Below are 22,364 nucleotides of genomic sequence, written 5' to 3' on the forward strand. Positions count from 1 at the left end.
TCTATATAGCTGTCTGGACAGGCTTACAGAGCAATACTCTACTGCTTACATAAAGCTTTTCATAGCATGCTCTGATGTATATTTTTTGGTCATCCCAGTGAATAAGTCTAGTGTCATGCAAGCTATACTCCTCAGTCATGTCCCTATACACTTGACGGACAGCTCCCAACACAACAAATTATGTTCTACATACAAAATGTAAATTGAAAGGTGTTCTGCCAGACTCTGTATAACACTTCTAGAATGCCTCTAAAAATAAGATCCACTGTTCTAAGAAGAACAGCCCTGTCCTTCACCTTCTGTGGCCAAGATGCATTCCCATGCAATTCCAATGCAGCTATCCCCCCTCTAGGCTTGCACAGAAGCAGGCTGTATAAGCCCATTAAGAATAATCTATATTACAATATTTCCCAATTCAAACTTGCCTGAAATATAAAGCAGTTACCAAAACTCCTTGCCCATAAGTGCATACTGTATGCTTGCTGACAGATGGGTGTATTTATTTAGTTAGTTTACGTGGCCCAAAAGTAGAATCTGGCACCAGGAACACAAAACAAAAAAGGTACAAAGTCCTATTCCACCCTCAAATCAAACCTTATATTCACATATACTGGTACTAGTTCATTTTAGTAGCTGAGATCACAAGAAGCTTTTCATATGTATAAGCAATACCACAGAGCCCCTCGCACTGTTCTTTCTGCACATCCAGACAAGGATAAGCAATGGTGAACAATAGACAGTTGGGAGTAAGTCTAATAAATAGGCACTTCACAGAGGGGTGAGTTTACTATCTATTTAACAAGATTGCATAAAAATACAGAAAGTGAGGTATTTTGTGCTACTGTAAAAAGTAGAGCATATATTAATGCATAAGCCTGCATGGGATAAAGTCTTCTTCATCAGATGCATGAAGACCCAGCCACATTTGGGAGGTGTACCCTACAACCTTGGAAGGAAAAAAAAATACTAGCAGATCTCCTGGTTCACATCAGATGTGCATGTAATCTATGTGGTTCCCAAATAGAACATGGGAACAAATCAGCTTTCTCTCTGGTGTTTCCATAGACTGAAGTAGTATATTAAACAGTGTATTTCCTATTTCTGGGGTTTCCTTATAGCCATTATGACTTAAATGTTTATCAATCACAAATTTCTCTAACCCCCCCCCCCCGAATTAGTGGTCATTATCAATACTGCAGCTGAAACCTGTGAAAATTAATTATTGCATTACATGAAGTACTTTTACCTGTCCTGAAGGTAATGCAAGCCAGCCTCAGGAAATGACTCTAACAACACTAAGGGAGCACTATATATAATGTTGAAAACATTTGCAATGTCTACTTAGAGGCTGACTACACAGGCATTTAGCCCACCATTTTGTCTGCTGCAGGGATGGGCTGGTTCGTTCATAAAGAAGGCAATCAGACAGCATCTTTACGAGAGCAAATCAACCTGCCTCCAGAGCAGTTCTACCCACATCTTTCTGGCCCATTAAGTGTTTCCATTTTTTATTTTTATTTTTGGTGTGGATAGAATTGCTCTGTTTTGGCCCATTTCCACCATGTGCTATCACTGACAACAAACAAAAAGCAAGTCTTCCTGCTAAATGCCAATATCGTGAAGTGTCTTAAAAGAGCCACTTCAGGATATTGGAGAATTAAACACTTCCTTAGTTCCATAGAGGGGCTTAGAAAGTAAATTTTAAAATAAGTTTATTAGAGCTGTGAAGAAATGGGTTTGTAGTACCTGTTGTTCAGAGTCTGCACAGGTGGTGTTTCTCTGCCTGGGAAGCAAATTTGTTTGCCAAGAACTCTTTTCAAGGTTGCAGTCCAGGAGTCATAAACACCAGATTCCATCTTAATTGCTTGCCAATATGGGAAAGAGAGACTGTATTTTGGAAAATTACAAGTTTGGGGTGTAGACTTCTGAACAAAGACCTTTAAGCTAATACCATCATGATGCAGAGACTTTAAGTTGTAGAAAGGGAGGCCTGAGTTGAAGTGTGTGTATGCGTGAGAAGAAAGTAAGAGTGACAAGTCTTGCAGCCTTCAATGATTGGTTGAGAGACTTAGCAATGGTAACACAGAACTGTAATTAAGTAGTAAAGCCATTATGGACTAGTTAGCAGATTTTTTTATTGGAGATTTGGTTCCAAAAGGTCCACTAATCAGAGGTTTGACATTCTAACAGTACAATTTATATTTCTTTTGAATGTTTTATGCCTTTTAAATCTTGTTTAATAAATCTTATTTTATATCTTACCCAAATGCGGTCCTTGGACAAACAAGAGTTTGCATGTCTAAAGGAAGTGCCTTAGCCACAGGGCTATGCTGGCTTCTTTGTTATTTGGGTTTCCTTCCTGGTCAGGTTGGTGTGTACAGCTTAAAATACACAGCCAACAGAATTTTGTCCCAGAATAAGGGGATAAGTAGAAATCTAGGGCTAGAGAATTGCCCATAGTTGCTCATTCACACACCTTCTAGGTTTCATCCCAGCCTAGGATTCAAAGGGTGGTGAAAATTAGGAACTAGAATTGGCACCTTCCCCTAGTGGAATACCATCCTTTTAGGAGGGGCATTCCTGACAAGGGCAGCAGGTATCTGCTGCATCACTTTTAAAGAGTAAAACCTCAATGGGAAACTGACTCCTGGAAACAGGAGATAGAAAAGCACGAGGGGAAAATTTTGCTTGCTTTTCTTGAACGGCTCTGAGTCTCAAGTAGAAAAGTAAATAAATATTGTCCTCATTGCCCCTTCCTGTCTCCTGCTGCTTCTTGAAAGAGGTTTCCCACTTAGCTTTTATTTTTTTAAAGTGCTGGCCTAAAACACTTTAAAAACATCTACTTCAGCTTCTCCACTGAGCCAAGGAAGTATTTAATTTGCCAATATTCTGAAGTGGCTCTCATCTTAACCAACTATAAAATATTGGCAAATTGACAGCAGGCCAAACAGGGTTGCTTGAGATCTCTATTCTATTTGGATGCAAGGACTGCACCATCATACCAAATCTCCTAGTCATCCTGTTTAGCCTGCTCCAGCTTCCTCCAAAACAGGTGTGTAGATACTGTAAGTCCTTAGTCTTCTTTTCTATATCTAGCAGTCATACCTGTTTCGGATATTTCTTATAATGAAGGCACCCCAGCCAATCGCTTTTTTGGATCGCTTCTTTCTATAAATTTTTATCTCCACAGTACCTTCTATGTATGATAAAGAGCAACCAGGTGGTTCAAATTTTATTCTGCATTTACCAAGCTTAAAGATTCTTCTGAAGTTCTGTTGTTTCATCTTCTTGAAAAGTTTGGTATTACCCATAAAACTGGCCACTAGTCTGCTCATGCCTAACTCCATTACCATTTATGAGTAAAGGAAGAAATATTTATGCTTGTACAGTCTCCAACAGATCCCTGCAAGACTCTGGTTCTTTACGAGTTACTAATTTTCTCCTACTTCTAATTTTAGATCCCAAGGAGACCAATTCTCTTATCTCACCAGGCTTCTGTTTATTCATTCTAACCCCTGTTAAATCCTCATATATGTCTATCCAGTTCCTCAATTCAGGACGGGTATCGATATTCTTTAAAAAAAAACAACCACCCCCACACACCCACTCAAAATGTTTTGTGAGACTCGTCCTATAAGCAAACCAGAACTGTTACGGAATTGCTCCTTTATGACGACTGCTCCTTGAGTAATGAGAAGAAAACAGGCTTAGTTTCGAAAACTGCATCGGATCTGCTACAAAAAAGGTTAGATACCAATAACGGAGAAATAAAGGGACAACAAAACAGATGCTATAGTACAGGAAAACGCAAGTTCCCAGAAACATCTGATTCTTCCACGTGCTTCGTGAAACATACCCTGCACTCGTAATTTCCGCCCCTCGTTTACCAGACAGTGACGAAAAATTCAAGCATTCCCCGCCCCTCCATATCCCCTCCTTTCGTTGAGCTTCTGCGCATGTCTGTTGTTTCGTCCTTAGTTTAGTTACAGTATTTCATTCCCAGAATCCTTTTCGCGCTGCCTTCCCTGCTGCTTGAATTCTACTACTGTAGTTGTTTAACTGCTCGCGCCCATTCTTTGCTCCAGTTCCGTTTCCCAGCAGTCCTTGCAATACTCGCGTTTTCCCATTCGGCCCCGCCTCCTTCGTTGCTGAGGGAGGCGAGACGGGGAGGGGGGGGGGAGACACGGCTTAGCCGCCATTTTGTTCCTTGGAGGAGCGGAGGAGGCACGCGAGGAAAATTCCTTCGCTAGCTGGTTGGCTGGCTAATTGTCCAGGGATTTTGTGAAGGGAAGGTGGCAGGGGTGGGTAAAAACAAACAGACATACATTTGAGGCTACTTCTTTCCTTCGCTCCCCCTCCCGGGGCCTGGTTTGAGCCACCATGTCTGGAGAAGCTGCCGCCGGTGACCAGGTGAGCGACCAGGGCCTTCCTAGTTGTGTGTAACGGTTCGCGGGGAATCTGTTCATAAGACGGAGGTGGTGGGGATTTGGGCTGACAGGAGCAGCCAAACGTTAGAGGAGGTGAAAATGGCGCTTTTTAAGATAGTGGGGAATGGGTTTCCTTGATGGGTGCGATTATGTGTTAAGGCAGGCTGTGTTCGCATTTCACGCCCGACTTGTGTACTCTGTTGGGGTGACCTGTTGTACAAATGTAGAGTACATCCATCGTCCCGGTATCTTTCTAGTTCGCTTTAGTTATCTCTGTTCAGTTCACTGCTTGGTTTCCAGCCTGCCTTAAAATTCTCGCTTAGAGGTAAGCATCGCTGAGTTCGGGAGGGCTACTTCGAATTAAAACAAACACTCAGGGTATGCTTATCTGCAGGTAGGCACCGTTAATTTGGGAGGGGTGGGGTTTACTTGTAAGGAAGTGTGTGTAATATAGCTTTAATTTGCATTTCTTTAACTGAATCGCTCAGAAGCTAAGGAGATACCTTAGAGTGGTATAAATATGCCAGATGGGCGGGATATAAATCAAATAAATAAATAAATAAAATTTTCATTCAGATTTCCGTGTGTGAGATAAAGGACAACGAATATAATTATGTGATTGTAATTGCCATCCATGTCTGAAGTTTAAAAAAGTTTGAAAATTATTACTTCAGTTTTGTGAAAATGGGATGAATTGTTTATAAAATCGTTATTTATTGCTATAAACTGCCTTGCATATCTAAATTCAAATGTTAAAAAAGGGTAGGTGAGTTGAGAAACAGATCTTATATATTTATTTAATTTATATACCGCCCTGTTAGTGAATTCACAGTATTCTAGGTGCTGTACAAGCAAGCAAAACCCCACAACCTCCACCCACTTTGTTCCCATAAAAACATAATGATATAACCAACTCAGGTGCAGTGGTCTACAAAAACCTGAGTTTCAAACATTAAAAGTTACATCATTTGAGAATATATATTTCCCACACAGTGAAACGTTGACACAACAGCTGTGTGGCAAGCTGCTTTTAAGCATGGAAACATTTTGATGTGGGATTTATTTCTTGTAAATTAAAAGACATTAGAAATTGCTTCCTGACTTTCCCAAAATCTTGCACAAATCTAAAATGTTTTTCAGATTATAATTTATTTGCATTGCATATACATTAAACCTATTCTTCACAAAACAGTTATAATTCTTTTTGAAGTTAGCATCGCTAGTCATGTTATGTACAACTTTAAGTACTCGTCTACCAGTAGTTATATATAAATTGTGCTAATATATAAATAGGGTGGGTGTGGTTTAAACAAAAAAATGATTTGAATCACAATTTAAATAGCTAGTCAGTAAGCCTTGATTTAAATCATAGTATTCTAAGTAAGGGCTTGTTTTTGCTGGTTGTTATAACTTTAATATTTAAGTTTAGGTGAAGATTTCGGTTTTCTAAAATAATAACTTTTCAGGTTAGTTTATTTGAAAATTTATTATTGTTTCGATATTTAGTATTTGAAATAATTATAAAATCATTGCAAGATAAACTAATTCTAGTTTGTAGGTTAACAATTTATATTTAGACAACTTTTATTTTACTTTATTGGAAGGAAAAAATATTCACCATAAAAATAGCCATTTAAATTCTTTGTTATTTAACTGAAATAATAACAATGTGTCTGCAATCCAGTAACATAAATTTATGCTGCCTAAACCTGATGATGTCATCAACTGCAGCCATATTTTATTAATCATCATCATCATCATAACCTTTATTGTCATAAAACATACAGCAAGCAGGGGTCCTCAGATAGATGGAGGGTATATACCCTACATGAAGCAGATCAAAAAGCTTCAATGCGGGCAGAATAAAGCATTACATAGTTTCAAGGTATACAGTAGTTGTAGACCACTGCATCATGTAGATTAGGAATGCTTAATGCAAAGTTTAAATCAATAAAAAAAGCTGTGGAGAGTAATAGAGCCATGACCAGATTACGTTGGGAGAGTGATTCAACTATGCCTGGGGGATGGTCTCTCTGATTTGAATCGCGGTATGTAAAAAGCGAGCGACATAGATAGTGACATGGTTAATATTTCCCTGGACTAAAAAGCAAACCTTGGCCTTATCGGAGTGTCCTTGAAAACTGGAGAGCAATGGTTCTAGAAATCTTGCACGCAAGCTGTTGTAGAAAGGGCAGTCCAAGAGAACGTGAGAAACTGTTTCGATGGCATCTTGACCACAGGGGCTAACAACGTGTAACATACTAGGCCCAGAACAAATAGGGTTTCGTCATGGCAAGTCTACCCTTGACCATGGTGCAGTATTGTCACACTTAGCTTCCAAATACAGTGGGAAATATCGGAATAAACTCTTCGCTGCCTTTTTGGACCTTAAGGCGGCATTTGACTCAATCCTGAGAGAATTGCTGTGGGCCAAGTTGGCCAGGTTGAATATAGATCCCAGACTGCTCTTCCTGATTAAAAACCTATACTCTTCCATTAGTTAGTTGCCAAGTCAGGTATAATCTTCAGGGGAACTTAACTCCAGGAATTCCAATTTGCAAAGGCGTGAAAGAGGGCTGTATTCTTGCTCCAGCATTTTTCAACTTATTTTTAAACAATCTAGCCCCAGCCTTATACACAATCAATGGGCACGCCCCTAAACTTGCTCACCGCCATATTCCCATCCTCCTATATGCAGATGATGCTGTTGTATTGTCATGCTCCCAAGTTGGACTGAAGCGTTTATTACGTCAAACTATGACTTATCTCCATCTTAACGATCTAACATTGAATACCAGGAAAACAAAGATCTTAGTTTTTTCTAAGTCATGGAAACCACTCTCATGGTCAATACAGGGAAGCATTATTGAGCAGGTCAAATCAATCAAATACCTGGGGATCAATTTTTTCTACAATGGGAGCTGGCTAACCCACCGCAAGTGCACTCTATCACTGGCAAGAACTAGTGCTTCGGCTATTGCCCGTTTTTTCTATCTGAAAGGGAACCGATATGTCCCTATGGCTCTAAGAGCTTTCAATGCGAAATCTTGCTCCCAACTCCTATATGGTGCCCCCATATGGATTGAAGCCTTCGCACCATCGAAGGCTTACGATCTGCCTTCCTGAGGAAAATACTCGGATTGCCTAATTGTGTTCCCTATGCCGCTATGTGCATAGAAACGGGATTGCTATTGTTGGAAACCCGTGCTTGGCTTTCGACCTTCAAGTTCTGGCTCTGCCTTTTATTCAACTCCAAACAGAACTCTTTTACCTTTTTGATGTTGATGGATCATCATGCTTCCCAATGGTTGACCACGATTCAGAAAAAAATCATGTCCTTAGGAATTTCCCTGGATACATTCCACCTGTCCTCTAGTCAGGCAATACTTCAATCAATCAAACGCAGACTGTTAGACATCCAATTCCAACATCTGACCGAGGCAGCTCGGAAAACTTGTTCCCCTAGTCATTTGGGCCTATCCCTGAAGCCAGGGCTCTTAGCCCCCTATTTCTCCTTTCTAACTGACGCCCACTGCAGAAGAGCATTTATGCTGGCAAGATTCAATGTACTGCCGTCGGCTATTAATCAAATATTTTAAATTCAACACCACCCCTTTTCCTAGGATCCCTGTGGTCCTGGGGATGTTTTTGGTGATAGTGAGACGTTAGGGAATAGAATCTTAAATATCTGAAATTTGTGACTCCTAGTTCTGGTAGCTGAGGTAGGAGAAGCAGCAGTGATTCTGGACATTTTAAACTCCCTGTTGTCCCCAAAGGCTTCCCCAGGACCAAAGGAATTCTGAGGGAATCTGGAGAGAAAAGCAAGAAAGTTTATCAATAAAATATGGTCATGGTTGGGATATCATGAGGCTTATACAGTATGGTGTAACTTTGCTGGATTTCAACCTGTATAATACTGTATATGTATTTGATTAAACATATTTCTGCAGAGGAACAATAGGATTAAGATCTTTCTCAGTATGTTTATTTAAATACATTTTTGCTATTAAGAGGCATGTTATCTTTGCAGACATCGATTAATGGTTAGGGGAATTGTAAAACAGAGCACTAGACAGAAAAAAACCCCCAAAGTCATATTAAAAGAAACCTCTGTGATGGTATGACTTTAACGTTAGAATTAATGAAGCAGGTCTTGACATTAAGTCTGATTTTCATATGAATGTTGTTCTAACACCTAGATCATGGGTAGGATCATGGAGTTTTGTTTTACAAGAACTTGTTTCTGTTGCAGTTTCCTAACTCATTGCTTTGGCATGGGTGTGGGACTAAGCGTATTAACAAATGGAATTAAGAGGTGATGTTGAGTCTAGAGATACTCCTGAAATACATTCTGCAAGGTGTTGAAAGACTGCATAATTTTGGGCACACAAGGCACTGTAGCATTGTTAAATTGACAAGACAAGAACTCTCAGGAGCACTGATTTATCGTGAATAATCAGCATGATTGGCCTTGCACAGAACCACTCTGCTTGATTTATTGTGTCCTTTGGTAGGAGGAAGCTCTCCTCTGATTTGTTGGACCAGAACAAAAAACACAACATAGTAATCTAAACATGGAAGCTTTATGGTTCATTTAGCCACTGGGCACTGCGGTAAGGAGTGATTGAGCATGCTGCCTTCATATAAGATGCCAGGGTTTCCTGCAGATGCCTACTTTCCTGTGTTTATGAATATGTCCATTGTTAGTTGTATAGTCATTGGAAATTCTGCCCCCCCCCACCCTCTGCTTGATGCCAGAAATCAAAACAATTTCAGAATGTGAAGGTGCTTTTCAAGAGATAATTTTTCTTGGTTATATTGATGTGTTCTTGTGTTTATTCATAAAAGCACAGGGCATTGAATACTGAAGATGAAAGAAAGTTGTAAATACAGTTGTATGTAGTTTTTTTGTATCAGCCAAGCAGAACTAGTTGAAAAGAGACATGCAGCACAATTCTGAGCATGATAATGCAATCAAATCCCATTGGGTCCTGTGTTTATAATTCTAATATAGGCTAAGAAGAGCTGTTTCAGAAGAACTTAAAATAATTGGGAGGGGTGTGTGCCATTCATTTATAGAGTAGACAGATAATTGTGCACACTACAATAAGCACACACTGCACACACCTACTAGTGGTTAGTATGAATTGAGTGTGCAACATTCAGTATGTCCCCTATTGCCAGAATCCTCTGTTCAGGGCTTGTTTTTGAGACCACATGGTGAGGAAAGAGTTCAGTAAAGGTTGAAAACTATTGGATTAGAAAATATGGCTCCCTTTTTAAAAGCCCCATCCCACAAATTGGATAGAGTCTAACCTGACAGTGCGCCTCACACCTTAACAGCACTCCACTTGTCTCCCCCTTCTAAATATTATTTTTTTCTGTGATGTGACAGTTCAAGAGAAAAACTATAGTTTCCACTGTTTTTTTTAACAAATAAGTCTGCTAGTATTTACATCTCCATTTGAAACTCACTGGTGTTATATAAAGGTGCTGCTGAAGTAATATGTGGGTCTGTAAATACAGAACAAGAGTTATAAAGTTGTAATGCGGTTTCACCGTAATGTGGGGCAATTGTAAAGTGAGGCATGACTATATAGCTCAGTGTTACCAATGATATATAAAAATTGTGTAAATGCGGTAAAACAAAGTTGTGTCCAGTCTTCAATTGAAGCAGCTACCCTTTAATGAGGAGCATTCTGCTAGTAATTTCATGCCCTTTATACAAGTGGATTAGGGGAAAACTGTCCATACAGATCTCTATGGATTGGCTACATGTTTGGAATTTTCTCCCATATGATACAACAAAGCTACTTCTGGCATATGGAGAACTGCTATTGCAAAAGGAAAGGTTAATATTATTTGTTTGGGGTTGTGCGTGGGTGTGGTGTGTTCAAAGTCTGAAATTTTTTTAATTCTTATCACACACATGCTAGCAGCACTATTGCTTTGGATGTTTTTGTTTTCATATGAAAGGGGTGAGAAAAATTAGTGGAGGAAGATCTGGAACCTTTCATTTTTTTTTCCTTACATGAAAGAAAATTCTAGCTTAGTTTTAAAATACAGCTCATTCTTTTACCAGGAAAATTCATTTGACATGTGTTTAGAATATGAATGCTTAATAGTGTTCTTAAACATCAGTAGGGCACATATGAACAAATTCAGGCTTCACTTATTGGCTTGATTCTGAGATTTTGATACTGTATTTTTTGAAAGATCAATGATTGAATGTCTGACATGCTTAACTGCTGTAATAGAAAATAGTATGCTTGAAGAAGTGAAATGTTTGGAAATAAAATGAAAAATGAAGACAAAATACTGTAGCATTTCTCCCCAAGTTTTCTGATGTGTTGAGATAGCCTAACCTGGCTGCTTCCTTGGAATTTGCTGTTGTAAATACTGTAATCTTCAGGTGAATATACATGAGTTCCCTGGGGCAAGAAGATGTCTAAGGAACCTGTGGGGTTGGTCATCACTACACAAAAGAACAGTCAGAATAGTCAACTGTATCTTTATTATGGAACTATACACGGATAACTTGCTGGGTTTCACAGAATCTTTGCAGCTCTACCTCTACCTCTCATTGCCCTTTTCCTACCTGTTGGGTTAGTTCACTATCACCCCCTGACAGTACAGCCCAGAGTCTACCAGGTAGTTACCATCACCCTCCAGTCTCAGTGTCCTAGTCCTTTCTCCTGTTTTTCCTTTACATGAATGTATTATTTTAAATTATACAGTTTTTTAAATTGACTTTCCTGCCATTACGGTTGGAGTTGCCACAGTTGGAATTGTTCTAGACTCCACCAGTGGGCCCAGGCCACCCCACTGTTTGTGTCATGCCAGGCAGATACAGTATAATTATCCCCTTGCCTGGTTGTGCTGAACTCTGGGCAGTGGTTTATAGTGGAATGTTCTATGATGAGACTGGTATAACTGTATGTTATAACCATAATAGAGAGAACCTCCATGTGCCATAGGCCATCCTGGAATGCTGGAGCAACACTCTAAATGCTATTTTGTCGTCTTTTCACTGCTTTCTCTCCCTGCTGCCCCACTTACCTTCCTAAATATTGCTTCTCTTTTCCACCACCAGACACCTCTGGTTCCTGCACAGCCAGTGAAGTGCTTCGGGTGTGTGTGTGTCAGCGTTAGCCCTCCAAAAAAAAGCCATGGTAACAGATGACTCTGTCTCCTTGACTGGATCCCAGAGGAGTTATGGAAAGTGTCAGAGTCAACCCTTCAAGTCACTGGCTACCCTCTCACAATGTGAGAGGCTGTAATTATTTTTGGTCCTATATTTTCATGTAATTATAATAATAAACTCAGCCTAATCAGAGTGACCATTTAATTTAAGACCCTGTTTGTAATTTATCAAGTAAGATAGCGTTAAAAATATTAATATGTGACAACATTTTGAATATATGTATAGAGTGGAAATTAAGGAGGAACCATTTTGGCATTTCCACCTTTAAAAACTGCTCTCTGTACAAAAGAAAAGTGGAATAAAGCACCAAATAGCTGTTATTGCTTACTACTAAGCTTTAAAAAAAGCACCTTGTAAAATTTCCATTAAACAAGGCTGTGGTGACCATCCACATCACTCATGTCATTCATATTCATGAGCTGATTTGCATGAATTTGAGAGGCGGAGTCAGCAGTGACATGAAGCCTGGCTGAAGAAGGAGGAGTCAGATAGGGCTGGTTAGTCAGACAGTTAGGATTAGTCATTCAGAGGGATAGAGCTGGTTAGAAAAATTGGTAGAGAGGGTAGTAATGAAATTGCAAACGAAAAGAACTATGTACTTAGAGAACTGTTGATGAATTTCTTATGTATACTGAATATCTGAAAAACCTGTTATTACTCATTTTGCTTCACTTCAATAAATAAGTTCTGTTTCTGTTCACAAGACAAGTGTTCTGATGTATGTCATTTGTATTGTAGATTGAAGTAATCCACTGGTAGCAGCAAGAATACCATATGAAGTGTGCTTTTGTGGGGGAATAATAAACAGGGGGCATGTGGGTATTGCTACAAATTGGTGTCAGCTTGTGAGATACGTAGCGTTAGCCCTTGGTTTGGTGAAATAAGCAGGGGCCACAAGGAAAATTTCACAAAGGCCTTCGGAGGGAAATATGCAGGACAACAGGCAACCATCTGAGGGCTGTTGGGATAGGATATATGGGTATCTTTCTGCGGTTGGAGAATATGACTGCTCTAGTATAGTTATGGAAAGCACCACAGAACTAGTTTTACTGCTAGCAGGAGGCCTGAAAGCAGAGTGTTCTGAGAATTGAGGCCATTTCTCTCTGTGATCCTGTAGGTTCCTCAGTTAAACTGGTCTATACTATAAATAAATGGGTATCCACTTTCTGTTTCAGAGAAGTGGATTTGAAACAGAGGTCTCACCTAGGCAAGCCTAGTAAAGCCATATCCTACCTGGACTTATAGAAGCTAGTTCAGTGGTTGGGGAACAGGGGTAATTTACCCCAAATTGGGTGAAAATTTTAATCCTGGGGGTAATGAGTACGTGCGCGGAGGCACCTCCTGGCTGCCCTGCTCTCGTACGTCACACGCTTCTCTCTCCCCAGCCTGGCTGGCGGCGGTGGCTGCATGGCTGCTAGCCCGATGCTCGTCTTACTTCGCCCGCCCTTTTTAGGAGCTGAGGCTGCCTTGGGATTAAAGCGGGTGGGAAGCATACTAAAGACAGAGGCACGCCGCAGGCAGGCACTGGCCTCCTCCCTTGCCCTCCTGCTCCATGCGTCTTCCCTCGCCAGGGCCTTCGCTGCGCGCAGCCCCTCCCCAATCCTTTCCTCCCTTCTCACCTCCTTTGGCTGCGCTGCGCAGTCCAGCCTGGGCTCCTCAGCTCTTCTGAGCTAGGTGTGTTGCTTTTGTAAAAAAGAGAGCAGGGCTGTGCCCAGCCTGAAGGGGAAGCAATTTGCCGTGCAGCAAAGATCATGCATTTGACAATCTAACTAACCAGGTGCCTTTGAGCGTGTGCTGAGCCGCTTCCTCCATTGGATTAAGCACAGTCTTTCCTTTCCTCAGCGACCCATTGGCTAAGAGAAACTAAGTTCCCCAAGGTCTAGAGTGCCCTATGAAGTTTGTTGTAACAGAAGGGGGAAAGGGGCTCTTGTGGCACTTTTAAAGATTAACAGTTTTTGATTTGGCAGGAATTTTTGCAGACTGCAGCCCACCTGCTAAGTTTCCTCCAATTGTATAAAGTAAACCGGAAAAAGAAAGAGAGTGGTCCCTTAAACATACACAGAGCGTTTGTGCCCTGATTAAGCACAAGTGGATACCCCAGGTCAAGAAACAAGCAAATTCTAGGCAATTTGTCTGGGTGCCTGTTTTCACAAAATGTGCTGTCATAGCTTTTCAGGGTATGCTGATGAGAACATTGTAGTTCTCTGAAGTATCCTGACTCTGAACACAGATACATCATTTGGTTGTCATGATGATCACTAGCCATCCACAGTGCTGCCTTCCCTGAACTTTTCAGATCCTTTTTGAAAGCCAAGTAGGCTGGTAACCATCTCCACCTGCATCCTGTGGCAGAGAGTTCTACAGGTTCAATTGTGAATAGATTCAATAAGATTTTGAATTCAAATAATGAATGATTTCCTTCCTTTCAAATCAAGGGGGTAATGTCAGCATATATAAATTTTTTGGGGGGTAAAAGGTAAAAAAGTTCCCTGACCCCTGAGCTAGTTGGACTGGAATTGATTGGTAATCTGCCACTCCATTCTCTCCCTCCCCAGCTTAGTTCTGCTGTATTGATAAATGATTGTGAAAAGTATGTTACCTAGTTGTTAAACTGCATTGAGGGTTTTTCACCTACTTTTGCTTTTCATATGTTCTTTAAAATTTTAAGTGTTTTTTCAACCATCCATCAATTTTTTTCCCTTTTTTACTGCAGTAATTGTCTTTACACATTCTTTCTTTCCTAATACTATCTCCGGTTTCATTTCACAGTTCTCAATTTTTCTGGTTCACAGTCAATTGAGTTTAGTAATGAATGTTTGTGCTTTACATGGATTTCAAATTCATCAGGAATGTTGTTTCGCATTTTGGCATTACAGTTCTTTTAGTGTTCTTATTCAGCTTTAGTCTAATGTTGGATATTAATTGCTTATGATCAGTACTACAATCCCTTCCTTGTCTTGCTCTGGTGGAGAGAATACAACTTCTCCATCACCTGCTTCCAGTTACATAGTCTATTTGGATTCTGTATTGATGTCCACATGTAGAGCCATCTGTTCAGTTGTTCGAAACATGTATTTGCAATAAACAGATTGTAGATGAAACAGATTTCTCCTGTTTCATTTCTGGCCAAATTTTCCAGCAACATTTGGTTCTGCCTTGTTTCCTAATTTTGCATTCCAGTCACCTATGATTATAAACACTTCTTATTTTGGTGTGTGATCAACTTCCTCTTGTATGTGTACCTAAAAGCTTTCAATTCCATCTTCTTCTGCATTAGTGTTTGGAGCACAGACTTGAATGATGGGTATAAGGGTAGATTTCCCATGGAGTCAGATTGATATTATTTGGTCCTTTTGGCTTTAATCTGGTTGCATCATTAGCCACAGAACTATTCATACGGTACTTGTTCTTTGCTCTTTTTCACTAGCTTATTGAGTCTCATCTTCCAGCACTATCTCTTGTTTCATTTTGGACTTTCTTATAATTGGGTTTTCATGGCAAGGAAAGCTCAGCAGGGTTTACCCTTGCCACCTAATGCACAATCATAACAAAAGTTAGCTTGAGTGTCATCACCTCTTCAGCTACTGCTGCCACCTCATAGCTGCCTTGCAGACGGTGGGTGCACCGTAGTCTGGTGTCTCAGCTTTGATAGTTCTGTCTTGGGTAATCCTCCTAGGAGTCCAGGATCAAAATGGAGTTTGGCCTCTTGACAACATTGCTCTCAGCTTCACTTATATACTCAAACCCCTTTACTGTGTTAAGGTGTGCATCCAAGAAGGGATTTCTTGCATTAATGTAATATAAAACATCAGTGTTTGAAAAAATGTGCAAGGCCTGCAAAATGCTTCTATTTTATCAGTTAAAGATGAATAAGTTGGGAGTATTGTTTGGAATGTTTAATCTTTTTAATGTTTATTTTCCAGTTCTCCATTGAAGTGTTGCATGTTTAACAAAAATAATAGTTGAATTAGCAATAATGTGTTCGATACATATCTTTTTCTGGCATACTGTGTTTCTCTGAAAATAAGACAGGGTGCTATATTAATTTTTCCTCCAAAAATGCATTAGGATTTATTTTCAGGGAATGTTTTATTTTTTTCCATGTACAACAATCTACATTTATTCAAATATAGTTGTGTCATCTTCTTCTGGTTGCTGCACAGTGGTGGAGGGTGGGGTTTCACTTAACTGGGGCTTATTTTTTTGGCTAGGGCTTATTTTCAGGTTAGGTCTTATTTTGGGGGAAACAGCGTAGTTTGTTCTTAGGATCCTAGAATTATGGAATTGGAAGGGAGTTGCCCCTTAAACCAGATCCGGAGTTTTTTTAAATTAGAAAGTCTGCTAATCTTTCTTCTCTATTGCAAAAGTTTCCAGTGTGATTCCATGGGTCTTCTTCCCAGATCTCTTGTACACACAAGAATTAGTTCCACGGGGCTGGAGAAGCAGTCTGGAACAGATTTTTTTTGGTGACAGAGAGGAGGATAAAAAGATAAAAATGTGTAGCCTATTACAGTATTTTCTTTCCTTTCTAGCTTATTTGATTTTTTAAAAGGCTGTTGAGTTTCCCAATCTTTTTGGAAGTGCAGTGGATTTAATTTAGAGCTGAGCTTGGTCGATGGCTTTTAAAATACTAGATGCCATCCATATGATTTCTTGTAAACTTCATGTTTTATTTTTGTGTATCTTTATTTCAGGATCTCTATGTGCAATGTAACTTTGGCAATGTATATGTAAACATTTGTATTATAGGTAACAGATGGTGTTCTTGAACTATTTGTTGAGTCCTAACCTTTTGCTTTGTGTTTTCTAGGCCGCTGAATATGTCCCAGAAAAAGTAAAGAAAGCTGAAAAGAAACTAGAAGAGAATCCATATGACCTTGACGCTTGGAGCATTCTCATTCGAGAGGCACAGGTTTAGTGACATAGGATTACATTTCCTTATCAATGGGTCCACTCACAATGATTGGTTCTCAACTAAATGTCAATACATTTTTACATCATAAATATTGTAAATATTTATTGGTTTTCAATTTTTAGAATCAACCTATAGACAAAGCACGGAAGACCTATGAACGTCTTGTTGCCCAGTTCCCAAGTTCTGGCAGATTCTGGAAACTGTACATTGAAGCTGAGGTTAATATTTTCATATTTTTTCTTAAACATATAATAAGAATTTAAGTTGACACAGAAACATTAGTTAAGTACAACTTGGGTAAGGGAGGAATTGACTTAGTTCTGTAACAAAGGTAAAAGGGAACAATGAAAATGAACTCTTAACTATTTGGGTCTTTGATCTAGTGATTGTTGCATTATGGACTTGCAACAACATTAAAACCGTTTCAATGGTATTGGAGTGCTTTAGCCTTTTATTTACTTGTCGTGTCAATTTATTGCCTCCTGTGTCGTTTATTTAGAGCTCCTTTTTGTTCATATAAGTTAACAAATGGTTTTGTGATTTTCTGGGCTCTATTTTTTAATTTCGTAGACTGGGTTGAGTTTTTGAAAAGTTTGCTTGGGTGGGGGTTGGAAACACAGATAATTTTTTTTTTTGAAAATCACTGGAAATGTGGTAAAGTTAAATTTGAATGATCAGAGATGTATCTACAAGTACATGCCTAACAATACTCCTAACATAAGTAAGCATTTTACCCTGTCCTAATAGCCTGAAAGTCTTATACAGTACAATGTTGGGAAAATAATATACTGCTAAATTCTTTTGTACAAATGTATTAAACTGACAGGTAAGATAACATATACTGTATAACTGGATGTTATGATTAAAAATAATAGCTAATGTACAGTATTTAGAAATTAAGTAAGACACAAAATCTAGTTGTAAACTGGTAAGTACAATCAGTTTGAAGATGATGGACATTATGTGATCCACATGGCATGAAATTAGTAATCTGAGATATCTGATTAGAAAAGATAAAAATATCAACAATATTGAAAGATACGTCATTGGTTTTAGGTGTGTAAGAAAATAACATTTTTGATTTTTATTGGCTACATATAAAACTTTGATGGGGATTATTCTAGGCACACACATATATTGTGCATAAGCAATGTTCCTTATGCAGAAGATGTATTCTGGTATGCAAGTTCATATAAGGTAAACATACTAGGTATATGTTCTCCTGGTTATGTCAGACATGTACTAACTTGGCTGCTTATTTGAAGCAAGATAGTACAAATGGTTTTAGGCACCTTATTTGCATGTGTGCTGATAATCTGTTCCTCCTTTAAGAGAGCTTTCTGTTCCCCAGTCCTTACCTGTGATAATTATAAAAAGCATACTTTTGAAATCCAGTATGTCTGTTTGATAAACAGCAAGAGAACACACTGCAACCTTACAATGAGAGTGACTCATGTTCCATGAATAGGTCTTGCTATTCACAAAAGAAAACATATTTCTTTTTCATGTGATAGCCTTTGCCTCACATTTAGTGCAAGTTAACATTCTGAGTTTTTTGCTTGCCTTCAAGAATCTTGAAGATAGTCACCTCACTCCAGATGTCTTCAATGAACCTTGTGCAATAGGCAAAATTGATTATTGTAATGTATCTGCCTGCACAGTGTAATATTCCCTGAGTAATACAACTCTTTTTGTGGCAGTATTTAGACACTGTAAATCCTTAGACTCAAGGGCTAATGGCAAAAATTTACAGGAGTAGTCTTATTTTGTCTGCCTTGTTTTCAAGGAATGCAATTCATGTTTTAATTTTTTACTTAATCTTAAGTATGGTGTGGAGAAAAATCAAATTGATTTAAATAAAATATGATTTTTTAAAATTTAAAATGTCAAATTAGATTTTAAAAAAATTAAATCAAATCCACCATGTTAAATATTCACTTGCTAATTTTACTGGCTGTTCTCCAGTTCAGTTTGGATTGAACTGCAATCTGTTGCTTAAAAATTAAAAAGGTGAAGTTTCTTTCATTTTTATACAGTGGTGCCTCACTTAGCGATGTTAATTCGTTCCGAAAAAATCGCTGCTAAGCGATTTCATCATTAAGCGAAATGTGGTTTCCCATTGAAATGCATTGAAAACCGAATAATCCGTTCCAATAGGAACGAATTGCTGTCCTTAAGCGAAAATCGCCATAGGAAACATCGCTAAGCGAAACGTGGTTCCCCTATTGAAATGCATTGAAACGTATTAAATGCATCTCAATGGGGGAAAAATACAACAAATTAAAAAAGAGTCAGAACAAAGTCAATTTTGGTTAACAAAGGGTTTATTAAGTGCACTTTATGATTTCAAACATTTTAAACAGTAAACTTTAACTTTATAAATAACAGAAAAGCATTTAAAAAACAGCAAACATGAGGCTGGTTAAACCATTGTTAAGCGAAACAGGGGACCCAAAATTTAATCGCTATGCGAAGCATGATCCTAACCATCGCTAAGCGAAAATCGCCCATAGGGATCATCGCTAAACGAAGCGCAAAAACACTCCGAAAAAGTTGTCGCTAAGCAATTTCATCACTAAACGGAGCGCCCGTTAAGCGAGGCACCACTGTATTTCTGTTAGGGGAAAAAAGCCTGCTTTAATGTCTATGGCAGGTATAATTGAAAACCACAGAAGGAAGGTCCTTTTAAACAGAAACTCAGAAGTCCTGATGCCAGTGACTGGTGGTAAGAGGTAACAGTGAGTATAAGCTTTCTGTAAATGTAAAAGCCTCCAATAAGTTGACTGCTTCATCTTAAATGTGGGACATGGACTATGCCCAGAGTCAGGTGCTTGGCTGGTTATCTTAACTATGCATGGGGGATTTTTATCTCTCAAGCCTTTTGAGACTTAAAAAGTCCTCTTTAAATTAGGGAACCGTCTAGAGTGGTCTTAATCGACTAGATAGGCATGATATAAATAGAATAAATATATAAATAAATAAATAAACCTTATAAAATAGCTCTCTCAAGACTTAAAGGGCTACTAATAGAAAGAAAGTAAGAGTAATATATTTGTATGGAAATTCTTTTTGTGCATGCAGACATGTGTGCCTTCCTAGATCCTATCCAGTCCATGGACACGTGTGGAAGCAAAAGTCAGGTTGGGAATAGTCAAAGTTCTTTAAATTCTTTCTGTTCTTCTGAGAGCTGGGGATGAGGTAAAGCCCTCTATAATGAACACTTGCAGTTTTGTAACAAAGCATAATTCATCTTGCCTTGTGTACATGGTAGAATTTTTCCCCCTTTACAGTTCTTATTCTGCATGGTATGAGATAATTTTCTTGACTATTTAATGCTGGCTTATATTTGAATTCAGCTCATGGAAATTTTTAACAACTGTGCTTATGAGTTTAAAAAGTGCTAAAATGTCTATCTATGTGTGTCTATATGTAATAGAATAATGTAGCAGGTAGGTCTGACAAAGAGTTTGCACAAAATTGTTAATTTGCCCTGTGCTAGAGATTAATGGGAGATTTGAGAAGAATTAAGCAAACCTTGTCATTTTTAGTTTTATGTAAATATAAATAAGCATTAAAATGGCTTCTTAAGAATATCAGAAGTATTGTATGCCACATAAATATAAAAAGCAAGAAATGTGCAGCATTTCTAATACTACTCATTCCTTTCTTACATTTACTACAGGTTTCTGGTCATCTTACGCTTGTATTGTTCATAGTTTTCCTGGTTAAAGTTGTAAAATACATTACTTGGTAATATGCTCTGACAGTTTTTAGTACAGGTTTCAAATAACAGGTGTTACAATACAGTATGGGAAAGGTTGGATCTAAAAATAGAGAGGTTGATCTTTTCTTGCACACGAGGGCTTTCCACATTCTCACTTCAGTTCTTTGTCCCAACTAGGCCTTTTCTGGAGGGTATAGATGGGAAAATCAGGGAAGTTCACATGGTTTATGGGGAAGTACCTTTGTGCACAAGACATCTTTTGTGCAGATACAAGTTCCCTGTCCGGCTTTTTAATTTTCATTTAATGTTGATTTTTTTTGTTAAAATCATGATTTACATTGATTTGATTTTTTTAAAATCATTGATTTTTCTCCTCCCTGCCCATGAAAAAGGTGGGATTTCTCCAGACCAATCTCACATTCCCCCTCTAGAAGCTCACCCAGATTTAATTGAATAATTGTAGTTTTGATTTTTTAAAGCTTTTGTAACTAGCCTATTTGACAGGTGTACCACATGAAGTCCAAAATATGGGAATGCCTGGTAATACACATTTGCAAATATATGCAGTTTTCTCTTACATCTTATTGTGCTTTTTGGTCTTGTGTTTTCAGCCAAGTATAAAGCTGGCAGACAAAGGGTCTAAATTTGTCAAACCTGTGACCCTTTAACCTCTTCCTCCTGCTGGGAGTTCCATATACGAGTGTTTACTGTGCCACTTACATCTGTGCTGGAGCATAGTTATCAAGTTTTTGTTTTTATAACGTTTACTTTTTTAAAAAAATGATGATGCTTTTCAAGAAATACCAGAAAGTTGCAGCTTTCAGACTGCTTTCTTAGATGTAGTATTAGGCAAAAACAGGACCTACAATATTAAGAATGTGCCCATGCAAAAAGTTTCTGAACTTCATTTTTTAGAAGTATTTGTGAAATGGACGGTTCCCACTATTGCACTGTAGTACTTGAGCATATTACTGAAAACTGAATAAAGCACTGGTGTACTTTGAGCCCATACAGTTCTTCTTACTAGCAACTCTTTTGAAGTGTGGTTTACGGCTGGGGTCATGGACAGTAGATAATCAGATATTATAGGAGTTGAACCAAAAATTAATGGAGAATTGCCTTCTGCTCACACCAAACACCCTGGGACTATAATTAGGCCATTGTAAAAGAGAGAAGAACCAAATGAATATATTCTCGAAGGCTTTCATGGCCAGGATCCGATGGTTGTTGTAGGTTTTTCAGGCTGTTTGGCTGTGTTCTGTAGGTTTTTTTTCCTAGCGTTTCACCAGTCTCTGTGGCCAGCATCTTCAGGGGACAGGAGCTAGAACTCTGTGTTCTGGTGTAGTGTGTGGGATTGTGTACTTCCACCCCATGCACTACACCAGAACACAGAGTTCTACCTCCTATCTTCTGAAGATGCTGACTACAGACTGGTAAAATGTTAGGAAGAAAATCCTCTAGAACACAGCCAAACAGCCCGAAAAGCCTACAACAACCAAATGAATATACTCTGGCATTTAAGGTACTTTCTTTTTGCCAAAAAAAAAAAAAAAAGTTAATAGCCTTGAATAGGAAGTATGTGCCTGGGTATCACTATCATGTTCTGAAACTGAAAGAATATGTGTACCAAGCTGCTCATGAAAGCAGAGCTTTGGCCGCTTGTAGTGAAACTCCTGTAATGGGTGAGAGTTACCGACATTATTCTATACTGGTGTTCACCTGTTTGCATATTTATCTAATACTTGCATTTGCCTCTTTTTATCTGATGAGTGAAAGAAACATGAGTTTCTGAGTGGACGCCTGTGTGTAAAGATGTAGTTGAATTGGAAGGTTTCTGAATGTTGTGAGGCTCTTTGTGGCAACCTCTGCCTTGTGAAATCCAAAGTAGTTGACTACACTTAATACAAATGACTTTTTGCATAATGAATTCTTGCCAATATGACAATGGTGAAGTGATAAAGAGGACAGAGCTTAGAACTACTGTACTGTCATGGAATGAACAAGAATGAATGAATGAATGAATGAATGAACAAGAAGGACCGTCTAACCACCATTTAGGTAAATTACTGCCCTTCAAAGCAATGTCATATGTGA

The 22,364-nt window shown here is 38.7% G+C and overlaps 1 protein-coding gene across 1 annotated transcript in view; it reads left to right on the forward strand.

The window, feature by feature from the left end:
• The first annotated feature begins 4,018 nt into the window (after nucleotides 1–4,018).
• CSTF3 (cleavage stimulation factor subunit 3) overlaps nucleotides 4,019–22,364 on the forward strand; it is an 89,595-nt gene continuing 71,249 nt past the window's right edge. The window contains exons 1-3 of the mRNA XM_072985816.2: nucleotides 4,019–4,410; nucleotides 16,442–16,543; nucleotides 16,669–16,764. Coding sequence (XP_072841917.1) covers nucleotides 4,381–4,410; nucleotides 16,442–16,543; nucleotides 16,669–16,764 — 228 coding nt within the window. The 5' untranslated portion in view covers nucleotides 4,019–4,380. The remainder of the gene's footprint in view (nucleotides 4,411–16,441; nucleotides 16,544–16,668; nucleotides 16,765–22,364) is intronic.

The sequence above is a fragment of the Pogona vitticeps genome, chromosome 1 (genome assembly GCF_051106095.1).
Source record: "Pogona vitticeps strain Pit_001003342236 chromosome 1, PviZW2.1, whole genome shotgun sequence".
NCBI classification, from domain to species: Eukaryota; Metazoa; Chordata; class Lepidosauria; order Squamata; family Agamidae; genus Pogona; species Pogona vitticeps.